Source organism: Cebidichthys violaceus, unplaced genomic scaffold (assembly GCF_023349555.1).
Source record: "Cebidichthys violaceus isolate CVI_PGR_0920_01 unplaced genomic scaffold, fCebVio1.0.p SCAF_23, whole genome shotgun sequence".
Classification (NCBI taxonomy): Eukaryota; Metazoa; Chordata; class Actinopteri; order Perciformes; family Stichaeidae; genus Cebidichthys; species Cebidichthys violaceus.
Genome location: NW_027176406.1, coordinates 4,161,471 through 4,183,342, shown reverse-complemented (window position 1 = coordinate 4,183,342; position 21,872 = coordinate 4,161,471). Strand labels below are relative to the sequence as shown.

Genomic DNA, 21,872 nt, shown 5'->3' with positions numbered 1-21,872 from the left:
CTGATGAGATTCATCTTCAATTTCTTCTCATATCAGAGACTTAACAGGTCAGGAAGCTAAACTTGAAGACCTAACCTTTCAGAGTTCCCAAGCACCCGGGGACATTGACCTCACCCACTATGTCTAATTTTAACAGCATCATCGATGGAGGGATGTTGAATGTGAGCAATATGCAAAGAGTTATTGATTTTTTTAACTTTTTTATCTCCTCTCATAGAAGAGAAATTAGAAAGAGGCATGTTACATCAATTCTATAATCTCTCCCTTTTTGCTCATGTATCACATCACCAGTCTGAACTCTAAGTCTCCTTCTGTTTCTGTCTATGTGCCATCCATCATTTCAGATCTTGGATCCCATTCTGTGTGGAAGGCAGGCGTGTAAAGCCCTACACACATTTGAGTGTTGTGCTGAGATCTTGCCTTGCCTCTGCACTCTTTGTGTCTGCTGTTATTAAATCAAAGCGATGTTGAAAAAGCACTCTGAGCAGCACCTGAAGGAGCTGAAGAATGTTTGTTCAACAACAGGTTAAACCAAGTGCAAAGCTAAAGTGGAAGCACCTTGATCCTTTTATCTTTACCACGTGCGACTCTTCCCTTTGAGGTGTTTGGTCAGTGGGATGTTTGTGTCTGTGCAATCGTGTGTGTCAAACTATTACTTTTGCTTGTTGGAAACATATTCTTCTATATAATACGTAATATATAATATGTAAAACATTTTTTGCAAACTGGGCGAATACAACATGTTATCTTAATGTGACAGTTTCTCTGTTGCAGCTCTAGTGTGTGAACTGAGATTAGTTTATATTTTACATAAAAATGTGCCTAATCTAGTTTGATCACAAATACCTGAACTACTAGGTTTAAAGGAGGACAATGTATGAACTAATAGTAGAGAAGCTAAGTGTTGTGGAAATGATTAAACGGGAGAGCACTAATACTCATGTGAAATCCTCTCATAAATGGACATTTTAGCATTTCCATGACAACTGGGAAACCCTTCATGTGATATGATTAAAATCTCCAAAACAAGCTTCTAAATGGACCTTGTGGTGAGATTCTACAAGGTGAAAAACAAAAAAACAAGACAAAAAGTCTGTGTCAGTCACTCAATGTGTTGTTGAGTAATGACTAATTATTGTAACAATATTTACTTTTATAAAACAATGGTTGCAACAGATTGCTCAGAGATAAGTAAAAACATTAGTGAAATAATCATATAGAGTTATAATAATCGATAGGTGGTCTATAGCCATGTGTCAAACATCTTAGTTTAGCATGTTAGCATGTTAACATCAGCTGATTAGCACTGACTAGCAAATATTAGATAAAAAGAGACAAGTAAACAAAAATAAGTCAGTAGAAAGTATAAACTGTATGTATGTCAGTGCTTACATGTTGTGTTTCATTAGAACTGTAATTAAGTTAATGTATTGACACTTATTGAGGACATTTTATCTTCATTAAAGGGAAAGCCAGTACATTAACTCACACCACGCAACAACCGGGATGAACTCCCAGATAAGACGTGACATTTTTTATTTTATTTTAAACATACATCCAACAACATCAACATAAACACTCAAGCATTTCACAGACCAGGTTCCTCAGTCACCCTAGTTGATCCTCTCCTCTACCTCTTGTGTTCTCAGCCAAACACTTGGACCACCTGAATTTACTCAGTGTCGTACAAAGCAGCACGATCGAAGTTATGATTGTCACAGCAGCTGGCATACTGGGACAAATCCCGTGGGGCTGCCGCATTGGTGGGCCAGTGGACTGTCAAAAAATCGATGAAGTTTTCACCAGCCCTCTCTGTGTGCCTGTTACAAGAGCATGCTGGGCTCACTGGCCAATCAAAACCAAGTTAGTTAAACTTACATCATAGGCTCCACCACAGCCTAGTCCTTCGCTTTTGTTGCAGCTGTGAAACAGTGGATACATTATTTTGAGTGCCGCAAAGAATCTTAATTAGTTATGGTTGCAATAGATACATATGTTATTACATTACATATGTGTGTAAAGGGTCCCGCCTACTGAGTGCTCCACTGTTATGCTTAAGTCTTACATAAACTAACTGTTTTGCATACTGGATTCAGCTGAAGCTCAAGTTCAGAAATAACAAACTTTGTTATCCATTAATCTTGATCATCTTTTGATATGGAGAGCAGAACTGAAGCACAAACAAGCACAGCGAGCCCTGTTTGCTCTGATCTCTAACTCACACACACACACACACTCTCATTTTTTCTTCAAATAAATACAGTGTGCAAATATAAATATGTAATTTTCACTCTCAGTGAAGAGATCGTTGTCTTAACACAAGATGTCTCTAAAGAATAGGATTGTGTTTGTTTGTATTTTTTCTCTGTACACTGACCACATTTATCTATCTGGTCATCTGGTTTCAGTATAACCAGCCAATGTAATGCAATACAATTGGACGGGTATTAGAGCTGAAACGAGTTGATGAAAATAGATAGAGTCATATTTCAAGCTTCTCGGTTGAGAAGATCAGCTGCTTTTCAGAAAATCTCTGTTTTTTACATTGTCAGACAAAACTTAGTAGTCCTCAGTTGTGTTTATTCTTTTGATGCCTGTTCCTTTTCTTGTGTTATGTCATGGTGTTCTGAGTATGAATAACATGTCCACGGCATTTTCAAAATCCATTTTTCAAATAACATTTTTATATAATTAGTTTGGACAACTGTTCATATTGATCAAACCAAAAAGCTTTTCAAATTCACATTTACTGAGAAAATCTGTTCAGTCTGTTCTCAGTATTTCTACTTTTACCCAGCATTCACTGCAAAGATCCGACATCAAGTCCAATACATATCAATCCAATATATTTGCACATAAATGTTTTTTATACAGCAAGCACTTTGGTTGACAAATGGTCAACACACAACAGCTGAACAAATAGATTATTAATAGATAGTGTTGTGCAACAGGGAACCATATTATATCAGTGCAGCTAATTGTTTATCAAGAGCAATGTTTACAACAATGTAACAGTAGAAAATAGCATCTTATTGAACATCTGCCTATACACATTGATGTTATTTTATCTTTTTTATTCTCATTAACACATTCCTTGACCAAAGACCATAACCAACAATGTTTGCAACTAAGCTATTGCATATGCAGTCACAGCCTGATAGATTATGCTTCTTATAGAAATACATTGTTATACCATTAAGAACACACTAAAGAGCCAAAATGGGCGTCGTATTCCTTTATCACAATAAACAGCTAGTGCAGTTAGTGCCTGTATTTGTGTGTTGTGCAGACATCTCTGTGCAGGCTCAGGCATGCAGTTGCTTATTTACACTGTTAAGTGTTCTTTATAATGAAGGCATATGTCACCCAGTGCAACATTGTGGCTCTTTTATGTGTTTTTGATTGTTTTTGGTCAACAGTGGGTAATTATGTAAAATGGTATGGCTGCTAATGGAGCATTAGTCCAACAATTATAAGACTTATAGCTTAATATCATGTATTTTTCCTTATACATGCCACTAACTAAAACATATGACAATGTATGATGAAATGAAGGGTCATCAAATGAAAAATGGGGGCATCCCAATCCACATACTTTTATGTAAACATAACTTTGTCTAGTTTATCTTGTGTTAGAGTACTTGACCTGGTTTAGTTTACTTTGCTTAAGTAGAACCAAATTGGCTGGTTTAAGACCTGGATTAAGCCTAAAAACTTCCAATGACATTTAGCCTGATTTTCCCCAAGAGGACCAGATAATTCTACATGTCCAAAACTATGTGGACACTGTTGGGGTGAGCTGGAACACCAACTGTAAACCAGGCCTCATCGCCCCGTCATCAGTGTTGGATCTCACTCGTGCTCTTGTGGCTGAATGGCCAAATCCCTGCAGCTGGGTTTCTACATCTGGTGGAAAGTCTGAAATCAGATGAGTGGAGGCTGTTGTACATGTTGTTGTTATATGTTCAGCATTCACATGGGTGAATTGTTCAGGTGTCCACATACATTTGCCCATATTCAGTGTACTGCCCTGGAAACATGTTGTGCTGCAGTAATCCTTTCCCCGTGAGTACAGTAAATGAAGCCGATTCAATTAAATGTTTGTGCTAAATACACAGAGCGCTAATAGCTTCTTAATGGTACAGTGCACACATCATAAAGAACAAGTCACAGAGCTGGACAGAGTAGGATGAGACATGAAGGACATCAAACTTGTCAGCCACATTCAAGTACTAGACCTTTATTACGCAGGACATGATACTATATTTCACTGGACAGAGCGGAGACTGCACAGGAAAGGACACAACAATGATTTAACTCCCCACACACACATGAACACAGAGTCAGCAGTCTGTCCCAGCCCGTCATCAGCCTGCACATTTATGCACTTGTTCTCTATTACTGACACACACACACACACACACACACACACACACACACAGACTCTGATTATCTCTCTCAAACAGCCAATGTTTCTTTCATACTCTTTTTCAGACACACACATAATCACAGAAACACACACACACACGTACTGTACTCTTTGGGAATTGTTGTTTTCAAACAGACACAGCCCGAAAAAAGGCATGTTTGATCCCTTCATCTATTCTTTAATATGAATGCATCCAAGCTGTCGCCACATCAGTCGCTGCAGATGTTTGACTGGTGAGTGTATCATAGTAGGGTGATAATGCTATATGCACGTGTGTGTGTGTGTGTGTGTGTGTGTGTGTGTGTGTGTGTGTTGTCTGTGGTTTCGTGAGGCTGGCCGTGCTGACAGGCTCCGTTGTCTGTTGGTTGCAAAGCAATGCGAGGTGTCTGGCTGATTGTCTGGCAGGGCCTTGATTGAAAATCCGGCAGCTCACCACTGAAAGTGAGGACATGGAGAGAGAACATTATCGATTTTTTACAAAGAGCGCTCTCTCTTTTCCCATAAATGTCATGGCTCTGTTTTCATCCTTGCCCTTAACTCTGTGTGTGTGTGTGTGTGTGTGTGTGTGTGTGTGTGTGTGTGTGTGTGTGTGTGAGTGCATACAAGTGCTATGAATTGCAGAATAAAGGTCCTTTCATCTATGGAGTCAGCACCGATCCTCCTTCTTCTCACTGGTGTTTTAAGTCAAGACAAATGAGACAGCAGGTCACCGAGAGTTTGTGTTATAAAAAAGGATCTTAAAAGTTCGTGGCTTAGAGTCGAAAGAGCTAAATTTGCTAAATGTTTCATACAGGAAATTCAGTTTTTGACTCTCTGCAGCAGCATCTGTTGAGTGTGAACAGCTTTTTTTGCTCCTTTATTCCCTGAGCAATTTATCTGAACCAGTCAAAAAGCCAAAGACATTTAAGTATTTTTTCTGCACATATCGGTTTGTTTATTGCCTGAATAAATCATCTAACCCAGTCTTCCCATCTGTCTTCCTTTCCAGAGGATACAGCCTTCGAGGCAGGTGTGCGTGTGCAGATCCACAGCCAGGCGGAGCCTCCGTTCGTTCATGAGCTGGGTTTCGGTGTGGCCCCTGGCTTCCAGACTTTTGTAGCCACACAGGAGCAGAGGGTAGGTGTCCCTCTCTTCCACTTCTACACAGTTAATAGCTTTTCTCCTCCTTGTGTTGCGTTTCACTTCTAATCCACATGCTCATCTTATCGCTCAGAGATAAATATATATAAATCAAAAAAAAAAAATCTGCGATGTATTGCTTGCCATAGCCAGGCATGATGGGATTGTGTCCATGTGTATGCATGTGTGTGAGTGTGTGTGAGTAGCTGAATATGTGTCACAATACCCTCTAAACCCTTAACTGGCTTCACTCGAACTCAGCCCCACTCAATCATACTGAAGCTTTGTTCCATCACACAAGGCCGAAATTAAAGCCTGCAGGTCTCACAGATATAAAAAGCCAAATGTAGTGAATGCAAATAGACTTTTCTCTGGTAACAGAAGCTCCTTCTTCACCAGGTAGTTTTTCCCTCTCTTTTCCATTCCACTTGCTAGAGTTGATCATGTTTTAGTGAAGGTGTTTCTACACTGCCAAGCTGAATAACTCCATATTGTGACCCCTCGCAGCCATGTCACTTAGCAATTCTTATTATCCGGGTTATTAGTTCTGTCTCTCTTTGTAATTTTTTTTGTCTCCATTTCTTTCTCTTTTTCTGACGAGTTTTGTGAGTTTGAAAATTTGTCTGACTCAACAGTGGGAGCAGATTGCCCTTCTCTTATAGATTTGTGTCAATATATTCAAGAAGTCAAGAATTCATTTCCTTCTCATTTTCTTCTCTCTCTGGCATATCAATTCATTTATTGTTACTTTGGCAACCACAGTAACTCTTTTGTCTAGCAGAAACAAGCTGTGAACAGAATTATGACACATCAACACCTTTTCAATTCTTATGGGGGAGTCAAAAGCAAACAGTTGCCTACTTACTCATCCAGAAACAGGGCAACATTTGCATTCATTTGGAGTCTGACTACCTGGCAATTGTGAGTGTAATATTCTATTAAATATTAGCCACTGAATTCTCTGCTATGTTACACATTGCCACCTAGTTGCTAACTATGTGGTGCTGCTGTTTTGTGCTGGGCAGGTAGTGCAGTGGGTGTTTTCACTGAAAACAGCTGCCTGCTTTAGGTATAAACAAAACAGAGAGGTTGGGGGCCGTAAAACCAAAACAATGAGCTGAAAGGCGCTATAGAGCTTCTTAGAGATGAGGGGAACTGCAGAGGCGGGGGATAGTTCTTTGTGGGTCGATCAATATAAGAGACCCCTTTCACATATCAATAACCACGTGATGCGTTGGTATCACAAGCGTATTGATTATAACCACTTAAAGTACTTGAGTCTGTTTTTGTGCATGTAAATATGTTCTCAAAGGTTGCTCTGGGTAGCCTGTTTTTTTGTCAAGTGCCGACCAACATACTGAATGTGAGTGACACAAATTACAAGAAATTCAAGAACTTTTCTTAAGCACAATTGAGTTGCAACATCGTCTCACTGCTGTACATCACAGCTCAGTGTGGTGCTGCGATACAGAGTCACCTCAGCGGTAGGCAGAAAGGAAGCGGAAGAGATCTATGCAGTGATGTTTAGGCCTCCTGGGTAATGAACCTCCAGGGTTTCTGTCATCTTTCAGCACAGCCCATAACTTGCAGGGGGGAAGGCAGTCCCTCCTCTGCCTGTCTGCTGCAAAAACACTGTCCCTATCCACAAGCCCGCACAGTGGGGAACACAGTAAATTTAGCTCTAGCTAATTAATGCACAACTGCAATTTGTATCAGAAGGAAAATACCTCCTGCTGCGAGATGTTCCCACCTGTCTTTTTAAGCTTCTTCTTCTATAGAAACCCGGAGGGCACTGTTAAATATGTTCAAAAATAATCCTGATAATGAACATTGGGTAGAGTATCTGGTTCACAGACTTGGGATGGGGCCTTGTGGAACACATTTTAAAAAGCCCTGGTGATTAGCGGATCTTTGTAATGGATGCCAATCAGTCTGCCTGTGAAAATGACTTTGACAAAGAGTTTAAATTAGCCTATTTTGGCTAATGATTTTGGGCCTAGATCAAAGCAGCTCAAACAAGTGAGCTAAAGGCACAAAGTGCAAAGCCTATATGGGTTTGAATGTGTTTTCACACACAGGCAGGCACTAAGTTAAAGCTCTCCAGACAAAGAGATTGCCCTTCTGTGGGCTTTTGACTGAAGCTAAAAGAACACGGTGTTCCGTTGGTTGATTCTTCGAAAGGATTTTTAAAAACTGTCCATTATACAACATCCACTTGCACTCAAGGATAAATTGATTAGAATTAGGTGCTCAAAGGTCACAAAACAGGTTTTGGGCCACAACTCAGGAATTAATTAGCTAATTATGACAATTTCACACAAATGTTGATCAGGATAAAATGATGAAGTTATTACATTTTGGACAGATGTGTATTTAAAATACAACTTGACTGTTGTGGGGAGGCCCTGTACACTGTTTTGGTGTTGATGTCCAGCTTAAACCAGCGCTCTACAGTTTCTATTTCAGCTCCCCCAACCAGCACTGACACAATCACCTTATTAAAACCCATGCTGTTCACAAATCCAACTTTTTCAACAATGTCTCCTGCTGATCAACTTGTAAAGCCTAATTAAAGCATTGCTCTGGTACAACAGGTGAAAGGAGCGTTGATTAATAACACCCTGAGTGGGGCACAGGCCTCGTATCTTATTAGATAGATAATAATCAGGTCAACGGGTCCCAATTTAGTTAAAAAAAAAAAAAAGTCATATTGAGCACCTTGGATTATCTGATTACAGAGAAATAATCAGATCTCCGATCAGCCACATCTGACTCTAATTAGCCAAGAATTGAAGATTGGCTGAGGTGTGAAGGTGATTTTAAAGGTTAAGGATTGCTGCGAAGCACCTTTCTTTAGTCCCTAATATAATAGCATCTGGATGTCGGTATTAATTTCTTGGGCTTGCTGCTGGCTTCAGGGAGGGCATGTTTAATTATCACAGGAGACATAGTAGCCGTGTCCAGAAATGACTTGAGGCTTTTGGACTCTGCAATATTCAGCATGCTAGATTACTGTTTGGATTGTGATTTAATTTATTGTCCTATGTGTTGGTGAAGTGATCTGAAGACCTAAAGCATCAACCTCCCTAGAAGCACAGATACAACATCGCCTGAAAGGGGGGGCAGGGTTTCAAATTCTGTCAGTACTAACAAGCAAACTGTGGCCAAATTTCACCTGGCAGGATATTGTGTTTTGCCTCATCCAAAAAATAGCTCGTTTGGCTGAAGGAGCCTCAGTGGGGACGCATTGTGATGACAATGAAGGGAACTGGGGAACAGAGGGTGATGGGTGATGGATGCCGAGTGTGGGCTAGAGCACGCTGCCCGTGTTTTGGAGCAGATGGGCCTCCACACTGCTCGGCCCGGTGTCCCTCCTTCTTCATCTGCTGTCCCAGTCCTTAGAGCCACAGGAGCAGGAGGAGAACATTTGGAGTTTTTGTGCTCCCATTGCCAGGCGGCATGGGATTTTTCTGACAGAGTCTGGCTATCTGTTGAATTGTTTTCCGCACCGCCTGGTTTGTTGTGAGGCTCTTCTGCTGCTCTGTATTGGCTGGTTTTCAAGGACTGAGGAATGCATTTGGAGGGCTGCTGTATGGATTTGTCCTCAAAATGGATTTTCAATGTGAAAATAAAAATTGTAAAAAAAATACATAGTGGAAGGGTATCCAAAAAAACTTAAAAATTATATATAAATATTTAATTATAAGTATATATATTTCTGTGTTTACCTCATGATAGAAGTCCTTTAATTATTTTCCTTGCTTGATGTATACAGTTCTATCTTTTATTTGTTTGTGGTTGCGGGCTGTTGGGAGAAATTGCACATCTTGTGCATTCAGCCGGCTGTTTTTGTTGGAGAGAGTTTCAGTCAGCACCATCAGACCTATAGCAAGCACTGTTGCTACTGCTGGCCACAGTAGCTACAAAACTCAATCGACTCATGGGCAAAAGTCCTTGGATTCATTTTTTAATTGGTTATCCATTGATCAATTTTCTGGGGTCCAGATCCTGTCATTAATTAAGTTACTAGGTGTTCTTGTTGTATACTATACAGTTGGCACTGACAAAAATGTGATAAGAATGTCAATACATTCACATACTTACACATTTTTTTTATGTTTTAATGATTTAGTTAACAATGAAAGACCCAAGCGCAGAACACAACTAGTAGACAGATTAACTTTATTGAAAGCACTCAATAAATCAGTACCAGTGATGATGACAGAGAGCAGGAGGGTGAAGAGTAATGGCAGGTCCAGCTGAGCAAGGTGAACGAGGGTGAGGTTGGATGGGGAAGCAGGCTGGCAGACAGGAAGGTGGATGATACTGAGACACAAGGGAAAAACAGGATTACGCACAGCAACAAACACACAAGGAGATAATACACTAAGCAGGAACACAAGGTGCAGCCATAAACATAAGACTACCACTGTGGCCAACAGAACGATCTGACAAGGGATGGGCGGAACGCCAGTGCTGAAATACTGCTGGGCTGATGAGTTGATGTATTCCAGGTGTGTTGCTTGGAGCAGGTATAACAGATTTGCAGCAATCAGGGAGCCAGGAGCTGGGAGAGTAAGTGGAGAAGCCACGCCCACGGCAGCACACAGACAGAAGAGTACTAGAAACGTAGTGGAGAGGGGGACTGAAAACAGGCATTAAATTGCCTTCTGTATGGTATTTTAATAAAAAGTCTTAAAAACTGAACAGAAACTAGTGTGTTTGAAAGAAACTCCTAACTCTCCCCCACACCATGTTTTCTCACCTGCAGCTGACCTACCTGCCTCCCCCGTGGGGAGAGTGCGAATCGAAGGCTCTTGAGTCGGGCTTTTTCCAGGTCTACAGTGTAACCGCCTGCAGGATTGACTGTGAAACACGCTACATCGTAGAGAACTGCAACTGCAGGATGGTGCACATGCCTGGTAAGCACCACTGCTGGTCCGAGTTCAGCACAGAAAAAAGTTAAGAGCAAGTTTTAGCAAGGTTGCAGTATTTTATATGAGATTAGACTGCATTGGGAGACCTCATATGGACATCACAAGTCAATACAGGATTAGTTGTTGGCATTAAAACTTGGGATAATGGGTCTGCGCCTCACATATTGTTTCTATCTTCATCCAACTGTCTTTCAAGAACTCAATGTAAACACTACCGTTGACTAATTCCTCCTAATTTAAACTGTTCTTAGGCGATGCTTCTTACTGCACACCTGAGCAGTACAAAGACTGCGCCGAGCCTGCCCTTGGTAAGTCTGCATATACACACAACTTCATTAACATGAGTTAAGACGACACACACACACACACATGCTGTATTTTCTGGTTTACATATCATTATTTGCCTCGGCAAAGGATTAGGATTATCTTTTTTCCCTGTTGATATAGAGCTTTAATGCTAAACCTGCTTTAAAGATGAGCAACACTGCAGAGAATTTTAAGCTTGGGTCGGCTCAATTTAAGAGCAACTAAAGTATATCATCATGAATGCCAAAGCACTGTAGTAGGTAAGAAGTCTACTTTGGGAACGGGTGATAGCCACCGTCATACTGTCCGTCCTCTCTGTCCGAAGAAGAAATTTCCCTGTCAAGGAATAACTCTGTAGCACAACTGGCCAAAGCACTTCCAGTACATCCTATAAATGGAGGAAAGTGTCTGTGTCGCTACTTAACTTTCTGATTTATCAAGAGAACAGGATTCATCTCAATATTTCCCCTTGTGTGTGAAGAGCTCATCAAGTCTGTAACCAACATCAGAGCAGACAATTTAATGGATGGGTGGTCAGATAGATAATGGTGACATATTTCATGCGTTGAGGTAAATTAAACAGCCCTGTTAGAGGTTTTTGGCAGCCTTTGCTCCATCCTTTCACATTCAAGATTTTATATTAACTTTGTCAGTTTTATTTAATGTTGACTCGTCCAGCTGTTTTAAGATATTGAACTGATTCTTTTTGTTTTGAGGAAAATTCCCTCATGTCTGTTTGCAAAAGCCATACGAGATTTCCTATTTGATTAGAGCCTGTCCCGGCATGCATTGGGGTACATGCCGGCCATGTACCCCAATGGCTGTACATATACACTTTACAGTCACACGTACAGGGTTGGGGCATCTAAATTTGAACATAATATATTTTCATAAAGGCAGTTCGGTTCTGTGACATAGAGCATTAACGCCAACTGGCTACCCAGAGATGGAGACTAGAAATCTATGCTAAATTAGCCTGTAGACCTTCTTTGCCACCAACTTGCCATACTGTTACATCAAATGGCCACCTGGATGCAGGAAGAACAACAGGTTTTGCAGCTGCAAACTCAGCTTTCTCGGTCAATATAGCAAGCATTGAGGAATTCAATACATTTACCTTTTAAAACTGATTGTACGTCCACATAAAAGGTGAATTTTCCCTTCAGTTAAGACTTGCTAACACTAACAAAGCCATAACACTGCAGACCTTCTGTTCACCGTGATCTCTACTCTGTTTGACTCATTGCACGTAAACACAGCGATTACACAGCGGTAGTCTCTAATTCAGTAATTCGGATACAAGGCGAATGTTGTAAGTTAAGTTAAGGATGTGACTCCAGATCTGAAAGTATATGTGCAGCCCACGGTCGCTCTGTATCAGAAAATAAATAAAAAGGCTGTCGACACAGACACAGTGGGGGAACATAATTAAAGTATGATGTGTCCTGATCATCTACGATACATCCTTCTAGTGCTGCTGCGATGATATCAAAACGCTCAACTATAAATCAAAACTTCTTTTTAGGTTTTGTCCGTTTCAAAGAGTTAACCTCTATTGTTTATTGTTGTGGAGGCAGAAATCATGTCTGAAACTGATGAATGACTAGATTCCATGTAGTAAGTGAGAATGTATTATAAATAATAAAGACATTTATTTGTAATTTGGCCGCACTGACCATTTAAAGGCTATATACGCACTATGCAACTTAAGTGGTTGCAGTGGCAAGGTTTAATGATGAAGGAGCCCCTCTCAAGATTAATTAATTTTCTTGCATAGTCATTAAGAAATGATAGCATGCTTTAACACATTCTCAAGTAATACCGCTGTTAGTCATATTAGCTCTAATGCAATCTACATTTTAGTGAAAACATAAATAATACACAACTGCTAAGTTAATAAAAAAGAAAAACATACTAAGTAATATCATCCTCAGCTGTTGGCCAGTGGGAGTTACAGCAACATCAGAAAAACGTTCTCTCCTCCCACGCCAGTCTCTCTGCTCTCTCCCACCGCAAGGGAAAATAATTTCTTGAAAACTAGAAACATAAAACCTTTCACAATCCCCCCCCCTACACACACACACACACACACACACACACACACACACACACACACACACACACACACACACACACACACACACACACACACACACACATAGAGAGAGAGTTTGTATCACTGAATGCAAATTAATTCTTGTTTTAAAGGCAGTGCCAATTTGCTATACCCGTCAAAGAACATTTCACGCATCAAAGTTTGATTGGGTTTTTCTCACTCCATAACTGTGTCACTTAAGATTTGGAGATGGCTCTGAAAGCACTTTGTGAACTTGCTTGTCTAGTCATTTGCTTTGGAGTTTATCTGAGTCTATAATCACACACAGACAGAAAACACAATTATTTCCAATTGCTGTTATAGCTTCCAAACAGCAGATGACAAAACTGTCTTAAATAAGTGTTGTTTTAACATTGAGAAAATACTAATACTATAATACTATACTATAACTGAAAAAATGTATTATGGTAATTTGATCTTTTAGATTTAAATATGTGAGAGAGAGAAAACGAAAAAGGGGGGTGGACAAAGGTGAGGGGCCTAGAGAAAGAAATCAATCATTTGAATGCACAAGGCCTTGCTCCTGCGTATCCAATAATGTCTCATTTGAATAAAAATAAGAGACCACAGAGAAGCCATATTGAATTTCCTCTTGCAATTACGTGACTGTGTGGTCCCACCGGCTATTAGTGTGCCGCGGGGGGAAAGCTGCCTGGTTCTCTGTGATCTGCAGGTCTGCCACAGAGCTGCCGCAGTGAGAAATAATCCCGATGATACTAACTTCTTCTTTCCATTCAGAGAATTAGGGGTTTGGGATTTTTAAATCCAGAGAGAGAAGTTTTTCTTGTAGAGAGAAATGACTCATTAGAGCTATATTTAAACTTTGGAACTTCATAAATTCAGTTTAGGAAAGTGATTTATGGGGAGTGTGAGCAGCCTCCGTGCCGTAGAAGCTTTTGATGGAGCTATATTTGAAAAGCCTGTGTCGCTTAACATTACAGTCACTGAGAGAGAGTTGGTGTTGGCTGTGGGCTTAACACGAAATCATCCAATGCATTTTAGTTGACTTTTTTTCTCTTTCTCTCTTTGAGTCAAACTGCCAAAGCAGAGCCGTGAATAGAGCCTGGCATTTCTGCATCAGGACTTTGTCTCTGTCAGGGTGAAGGCTGTTTTCACGGATGCTGCTTGAGGGCGTGTTTGTGTTATATGTTGTGACTTTGACAGTGACATTGACTTATACTGTCGTTCAGGCTTTTATGGAGTAAACAGCCGCAAGACTCAAGGCGCAGTATGAATGGGGCCATGTGTGCAATCCTGTGTGGTATTTGAATGCCAGTGTTTGTAGGTACAGTATGTGTTTTTCATAATCTGAAATCTGACCCCTGTCTGCAGTTTCCGGACAACTAGTGGTCAGATTTCAGATCAAGAAAAGAGGTGCAAGATACATTTTCCTGTGGCGTGATGCTTTTTATGCTTCAGGTCTGTTTAGTTTAATGTTTATTTGCTCTGATAAAGCATTGATGTACAGCTGGCTCTAACACACTACAACGATGTGGCTGTGGTAGGTGTACCATTAGCACAATTTAACCATGTTATTTCAAATTTGGTTTGAAGGTTTGAAGTTCCCCGTAGTCTTGTTGAGACGCCAAGAAACGATTGATAAAAGGAAAAACAAATTATTGAAGTAAATTACTCAATCATTTTAAACCTTGATAAATATTTATGTCCGCTGCAAGTCATGATTACTTTTATCAATTTATGTTTTGATTATTTTTTCCCCAAAAATGAAGCATAATTTTGTCTGTAAAATGTCAGAAAAAACCCAGTTAAATTTCTTCAAGTTGATTCTTTGCCTGATACATTCAATTTCCAATTATAGAAAACTCACAAATCCTCACATCTTGAGGAGCTGGAACCAGCGAACATCTGGCATTTATCTATCTATCAATGGTTAAAATAGACGTAAATGTATTCAGACGCTTATAGTGTATTTACATTGACCTTAATGTATTAAGTAAAATAATGTAGAATATTTTATTAGATATAGCAACTTGTGATGTTGGTCCATTTAGTATTTTAGACCTACATATTTTGTTTATCTTATAGTTTTAATAACATATATAGTTTGTGGTCAGTGAGCTGATTTTTTTCCTGAAGTATTAGAATAATATAGAGATTGCTTGATTTGTGCAGATGACTCTCCTCTTAGTCTTTTCATTGCATTTCATCAATATACTAGTGACTAGCTCAGTCTGGGCAGAAGTTCTTCAAATAAACGGTAACACTTTTAGGTCTGCCAGTTGGATGTAACATAGGGGTGGAGGCCTTAGTTAAACTGGCAAAATATTTAGCAGTCACACTGCTAACTGGATATTTTCTGCCTTTTTTAAAGTGCAAGTCTCAGTATACAGGACTATACAGGGAAAAGTCTTAATTTGTGTCTAAAGGAGCATTTTTCCTTGTGCTCATCATCGTCAACCCATCCTCCCATATCTCGTTCCATTTACCACCCACCACCACCCCCACCACCACCACCACCACCACCACCACCACCAGCTAAACTGTCGGCTGTGGAGAGCAGTAACTGCATGTGCAGGACGCCGTGCAACATGACCCGCTACAACAAAGAGCTGTCCATGGTCAAAATCCCCAGCAAGACCTCAGCCCGTTACCTGCAGAAGAAGTTCAACAAGTCGGAGAAGTACATCACGTAAGTAACAAAGTTCTTAACCACCAAATGATGCTCTGATATTGCTCGAAATGTTAGGATGATGAGTAGAATGCAAATAGAATTAAAATAAAAATAGCTTTGAATAAATTTACTGTAAACTTATTGAACCACACATTTGGCTGCATTCCTGGAACGTTCATGCACGGATTAGAACTTCATTCATATGTTTGGGTATTAATCAATGCTTTCATTTTACCTAAATGGTTGTAGATAGAAATGAGCAGTTGGGACCACTTGAAAACTGATTCACACCAATTCTTGATATGGTTTGTCGTGTGTCGTAGGCCTTGAAATACAGAGAAAAAAAAAAACACAACTGGTGGGAAAACACCAGAAAATATTCAGCTCCTTCAATCTCTCTTGTTAATGACAATTTGGGAACAATCCTAATTCCCAAAGATATGCGGTTAGTTAAGATAGGTCAGTTAAAGACAAATCCCACATTTTATGAGTGTGTTCTAGTTTTCTCTGTTTTTACATGTTTTACAAAGAACTAAAATAAAACAATTTTAGAAACAATTGTGAATGAAGCTCTATAAAGTGCAGCTGATCTTTTTTGAGGCACTTTTACTGCCACATTTATTGTCAATACACCCAAGACTGGCAAGTATTCACACTTACACCAATCCATTACTTAGTCTCCACTACCTGATGTAGGGGACAGCTGAGCATCCAGAGATAACACACTTTAAATGGGAGAAACATGCAAACTCACCACAAAGAGGATCTGAGCGTCTTTGCTGCCCACGTTGTCTCCTATAGCACTTTTAATGACAAATTTAAAGAACTGGAATATCTGAGGAAAGCTGAGCTTCTGCAATGCACATGCTCTCCTCCCACACAGTGGTTGTGTTGCCTGTTTGCTCAACCTTGCAGGAAATAGATAGACTTATAATTGCCAAGTGGTGGTGAATTCTTCTGGACTAATGCCCAATTTCGCCTTTTGCAGAGACAATATCTTGGTGTTGGATGTGTTCTTTGAGGCTTTAAACTATGAGACCATCGAGCAAAAAAAAGCCTACGAGGTGGCAGGCTTGCTGGGTAAGTTTTGCTCAATGTTAACTTTATTTTCCAAACCTGGATCCAGTTTACTTTAGTCACAGTCATGCTACTTTTGAATATGTGTGTTAATTCATGGGAAATGGCCCACTCAAGATTGAAAAGATTGAGATAAGCTAATTCAAAGATGTCTGATTGGATGGTCATGGTGTGTGTGTGTGTGTGTGTGTGTGTGTGTGTGTGTGTGTGTGTGTGTGTGTGTGTGTGTGTGTGTGTGTGTGTGTGTGTGTGTGTGTGTGTGTGTGTGTGTGTGTGTGTGTGTGTGTGTGTGACAAGCCATCAACAAAATGTCGGCACTGACGTGTGATGTTACTGGCAGCGAGCTATATTTTTACAATTTTGTCAGTTAAGTCACAGCATCTATAAATAAAGAGTGGCAAAATAACCTCTCTACAATCTCTGACTGAACATAACAAGGTCATTGCACTTGCTCATGTTTTGCTGTAATTTGTTTCAGTATTGACCAAGTAATTGACAAAAGCAGTAATCTTTGGAAATCTTCTGGGAGTGAAACAAACCTAGACCCCATAAATTGACTAAAACTTGACAGGTGCAAATAAACGATGAAGTTTAGGAGCTGTTTCTTTGGGCCCGTTTCAGGTTTTACGCTGTATACCTGTAACCTATTCTATTCCTCTTTGTGTAACTGTGGCTGTGGCCTTCTTCTACAGGTGATATTGGAGGCCAGATGGGTCTGTTCATTGGAGCCAGCATCCTGACCATCCTAGAGCTGTTTGACTATGCTTATGAGGTCGGTCTTAAGATGCTGTTTTCACACTTTTGTTCTCGCATGAATGTTGAAACATCTAATTATGTCAACACAGCACTCCTCTAAAGGGTCCCACTCGGTGCAATAAACATTGATAGCTCTCGTTTTGGGTTTTTCAGTGAAGAGCTGGAGCATCCGTTGACCATGAAAGCTGACAACAAAAGCAATGTTACTGATACAAAGAGCTAGATTTACTTCAGAAGCGGCCTGAGATGAAGGAATGTGTGCTGTTGCTTTTCCCATTACCTTTGCTCTACTGTGTGAAGCTCTCTTTAGAGCTTCTTTTGCTGCTTTCAGCTGTGCAGGGTTCTGGCAAGAAATAATAGTCTTTGTCTCCCTGAGGGGTTTGGAAATACAGGGAAAAGTAATTTTCAATTTTTATTTTTATTTGAATGGCCATAATAGAGTAATGGGGATAAGAAACCCTCATGTCGCTGACATAAGCACCTCTAAAGCTACTTTTAACAGTTTGCATGCTCAAATGATTGCGATAGTGTAGTGTGTTGCCATATGCCACCAAATTACTTTTTCTGCTTTGAAGTCAAATGTTCCTAACTGTTATAGAAGCTCTCTTCTTGTAATTATTAAGTGATGCTTTTCTGACTTTTATTACCCAATCTGCAGGTGGTGAAAGACAGACTACTGGATTTACTGAGCAGAGAGGAGGAGGAGGAGAGTCATGGAGAGGATGTGGTAAAAGTGGCCTTTAACCCCTCACTTGTCAATTTTTGTTACAGAGTGCAATTTCATGCACTCTGACCATGCATATCAAAGCGTGCACTGTCGTTACCCCTCCACACAAGCACGTAGAAAGAGCACCCCAGCAAATCTGAGACTGTGTTCAGACCGACAGTAGCATGCCAATTTGGCAAAAAAACAGCTCTGCTCTTTGGAGTTCTCAAAGAATCCAAACGGCGACGAGGACTCTTTTGGGAGCCTTAACAAACACATGCATGAACATCAAATCTTAGTTAAATCAAGAATACCAAAAGCTGCTGTATAGAGAGAAGGTTGGGAGGGGCTTTTACATGACGGTATCTGCATAAATAAACCTGCTGTGCCTTAATTGGTTAATTTGTTGACTACAAACCGTGGAGAGGCAGAGAGTCTAACATGCAGGAAGTTACTGTATCATATTAAAGCATATTGGTATAAACTACTCCAGTTATTGTCCTGTTAACAACCAATCCATTGTGACGGTTGTGCTGGCATGATGCCAGCTAGTTAGTATGTTAGTGGCTAGCTCTCCAGTCAAAGTAGTATGGCAATTAGCTCAACAAGTAGTCACCTACTCACCAGAAACACCTATTTCACAAGGATGCCCAAATGAATATTGCATTGCCACTCGCTAGTCTGAACGAGCACTAAGATTCTTTCAATCTTTTTTTTCCCCAGAGTTCCTGTGACCCAGTGGCAAACCACTCGGAGTCCATCAGCCACACTGTGACAGTCCCCCTACAGACAACGCTGGGCACCTTGGAGGAGATTGCCTGCTGAGGCCCTCCTCCCTTGTCCCTCAGAGCCACACACACCCAGAGGCTGCCTCCACTTGGTGGCGCCACATCCTCTGTTAGGGCATCCTGCAGGTCCCTAACAGGGGAGGGGAGGACAAAAACAGGGACTGGCCTAAAGACAGTGCTGTACTCTGTCAAACCGCCCTGTCTGAGGCACTAATGGGGATTAAGGAGCTGTCAGCCGGACTTATCGGCCCTCTCTGTCAGCCTGCACTGTACTGTGGTGGGAGGGTGGCCTCCATTGTGCCAGACCAGTGCGGTGGGATCCGTGTCTCCACACAGAAAAGAGACTGGATGGGACAGCTACCCATGAAGGGGGATCACCCCCTGTGCAGCATATCTATGTAACAAACACATTAATATGTCGCTCACTGCCAAATGAACTGTACAAACTTGGTTTTGAACTGCATGCGTCAATCTATCTTGCTCTCTTTGCTGATGCATATGCTGGACTGCAGTGTAGCTTTACTGTACATGTGTGCCGTTTGTCTCTCTCTATCTGCAGGAAAGGCCTGTGACGAAGGCCCAGGTGAGATATCAAACTTCGAATGTACAGATTGAACCTATGGTTGTTTAAAATCATAGTTCAGATGAGACCATACCCTCAAAAATCTATTCTAAACAGCAATTTATTATTTAATTGTCTTGAAGGGCAAGGTGGTTGGTGATGTAAAATCATTATTGGGGGAAGAAAACAAAACAAATTTGATCACTGAAAATAGTGAAATTTGAATATTTCGCAGTCTGCATTTTGCATAGTTTTTTCACCCGTCAGTTTGAGTTTGTCATTTTACTAAAAGGCATGTGTGCTATGTGACTCCAGGGGTGTTAAGCTGTTCCCTACAGACATCTTTAAAGAGATGTCATACTCCTACTGTCAATTTATATGAATAAATTGCTTCTAGCTGCTGCACCTCAACTCAGCACACGGCTAAGAGGTAGAATCTGAATTTATTTGCTTGCCAGACAGCCATGTACAAAACACATGAATATGCCCAGACTGTCGTCAAACCATTATTTCATTAAGAGAATGTCATTTCAGACAGCTGTTACCACTTCATCAAAGGTGACATTATTTTTTCTTTCACCAAAAAAAAAAAAAAAAGATCTTATAAATGATTACAAAGCACCATGAGGAGGGTTTAGCTAGGATTTGTTTTTGGGATACAGGGTCTGCTATGATGTGGTGTAAATATCTGTTTTTTGTCTCATAAAAATGGGTACCACGCAGACCTGAATCATATTTAATCTAAAAGAAATCCAGTAGAACATTCACTCCAGGTGCAGAAGTGACTTCATATTTGTCATTTTTCTTAATGTTACTATTTAGGTGAGAATGTTATGTAACAGGCAGTAGCATTTTGAGGGAAGTTGAATGTCATGCTTACCACGAAGGACACATTTTTGTATGAGCACCAGGTTTCCTTTCCAATACAGGTCTCTCTGAAACTTCAGTGTCCTCGGAAACAACAGTTACATATACGGCTTCACACCAAAAGCTTGTGTGAGATCATGTGGAAGATTTAGTGCATATGAGACCATGATCATCCTAGCTTAGTCTCTGTCATCATGGTAATGTAAATTACAGGTAGGAATGAATTCAAGTGCTTTGTGAGACTATTTGAATTATGATTTCCCATCTGTGGCTCAACCTGCTTTCTGTGTGCACTATTTTATGTTGTGGCTTCAGACGGACACAATCTCCAGCCGACCTGCAGGGGTGTGAGACTAAGGTGTCTCTCGTCTCTTCATGGTAACGACTCTGGCTGATTCTTGGCTCTACTTTGGCTTCAATTGTTATCGCAGGACAGCGTTTTCTCATTTTGTGATGCAGCATACAGTGTGTGTTTTTAATGTGAAACAATTAAATTAAAAAGTTGTTTTGCAGTGATGGTGTCATGTTGTGCCAAGGCTGAGCACCGCACGTTTATTTGTATTGCACCTTTCAAAAAGAAGACCATTTAAACTGCTTCACATAAGACAAAGAAACAAGAGGCAATATAAGAGTCTACAGCTATGCAGCTCTGTGAGGCTGCGCTTAATACTAACAGGCTGACATGTAGCAAGTAATATGTTTACCATGTTCACCATCTTAGTGTAGTGTGTCAGCGTGGTAATATTTTCGATTTCACACTAAACACAAATGCAGGTGAATTAAATTAATTGAATTAAATTCATTTTGCTGGTATTTTGTCAATAACTAAAACCTCATGAAGGTGCTCGATTTAAAAAGTCAAATGATTACCAAAGTTATTATACTGTTTGGATTCTCCAGGAGGACACTCAAACAGGAAGAATGTCAACGTCATGATGATCCAACATGAAAAGTCAGGGGATCTCCAGCAGGATTTGTCTTTTGGGGTCCATGAATATATGCACAAAATATCATATTAATCCATCCAATAGTTGTTATTTCAGTCTGGACCAAACAGTTGGACTGACAGACAGAGCAGGACTACCTCCCTAGAGCCATGCCGCTAGCGTGGCAAAATAGAAAGAAATAAAAGTGAGATGGGAGATATGAATAAGCTAATATTAAATAAAACTGAATAAACGGAAAAATAAAATAGCATAAGTGCAGTAAGAGGTACTGTATGAATAGCCGCAAATGTATTCTAATGAAATGCATTGGTAAACTGATGACTTTTAATCCTAAGTGATTGTGTAGCCCAGTCTTCCTGTTAAAGTGTCATTTCTTGGGAGGTTGGGAGTGTGACCTGTGAACTGACTCAGGGACATTCTCAACTCTACAGAGAATGACAACCCCTGCAAAAAAAAACCTGGAGAATAACAAGCCAAGCTGGATCAAATGTAACTTGGCAAGGTGCAATTTCCCTCTGACATCCGTGCTACATGCACTTAATATTGGTTGAAGTTTTCCCCCATTCAGCCTCAATTGATTACAGCAGCTTGGGCAATGTAGGGGGGCACGCCACAGCAGTGGAAAAATCA

General features: G+C 40.4%; 1 protein-coding gene across 3 annotated transcripts in view; it reads left to right on the top strand.

Annotated features, from left to right (window-relative positions):
- asic2 (acid-sensing (proton-gated) ion channel 2) overlaps nt 1-20,927 on the top strand; it is a 293,170-nt gene extending 272,243 nt beyond the window's left edge. For 2 of the 3 annotated variants that reach the window (XM_068718376.1, XM_068718375.1), the window contains exons 4-11: nt 5,418-5,545; nt 10,320-10,470; nt 10,737-10,793; nt 15,404-15,557; nt 16,528-16,619; nt 17,309-17,388; nt 18,031-18,099; nt 18,802-20,927. In XM_068718376.1, coding sequence (XP_068574477.1) covers nt 5,418-5,545; nt 10,320-10,470; nt 10,737-10,793; nt 15,404-15,557; nt 16,528-16,619; nt 17,309-17,388; nt 18,031-18,099; nt 18,802-18,903 — 833 coding nt within the window. In that variant the 3' untranslated portion in view covers nt 18,904-20,927. The remainder of the gene's footprint in view (nt 1-5,417; nt 5,546-10,319; nt 10,471-10,736; nt 10,794-15,403; nt 15,558-16,527; nt 16,620-17,308; nt 17,389-18,030; nt 18,100-18,801) is intronic. The other variant, XM_068718374.1, reaches the window with a different exon arrangement.
- The last annotated feature ends 945 nt before the right edge of the window (nt 20,928-21,872 follow it).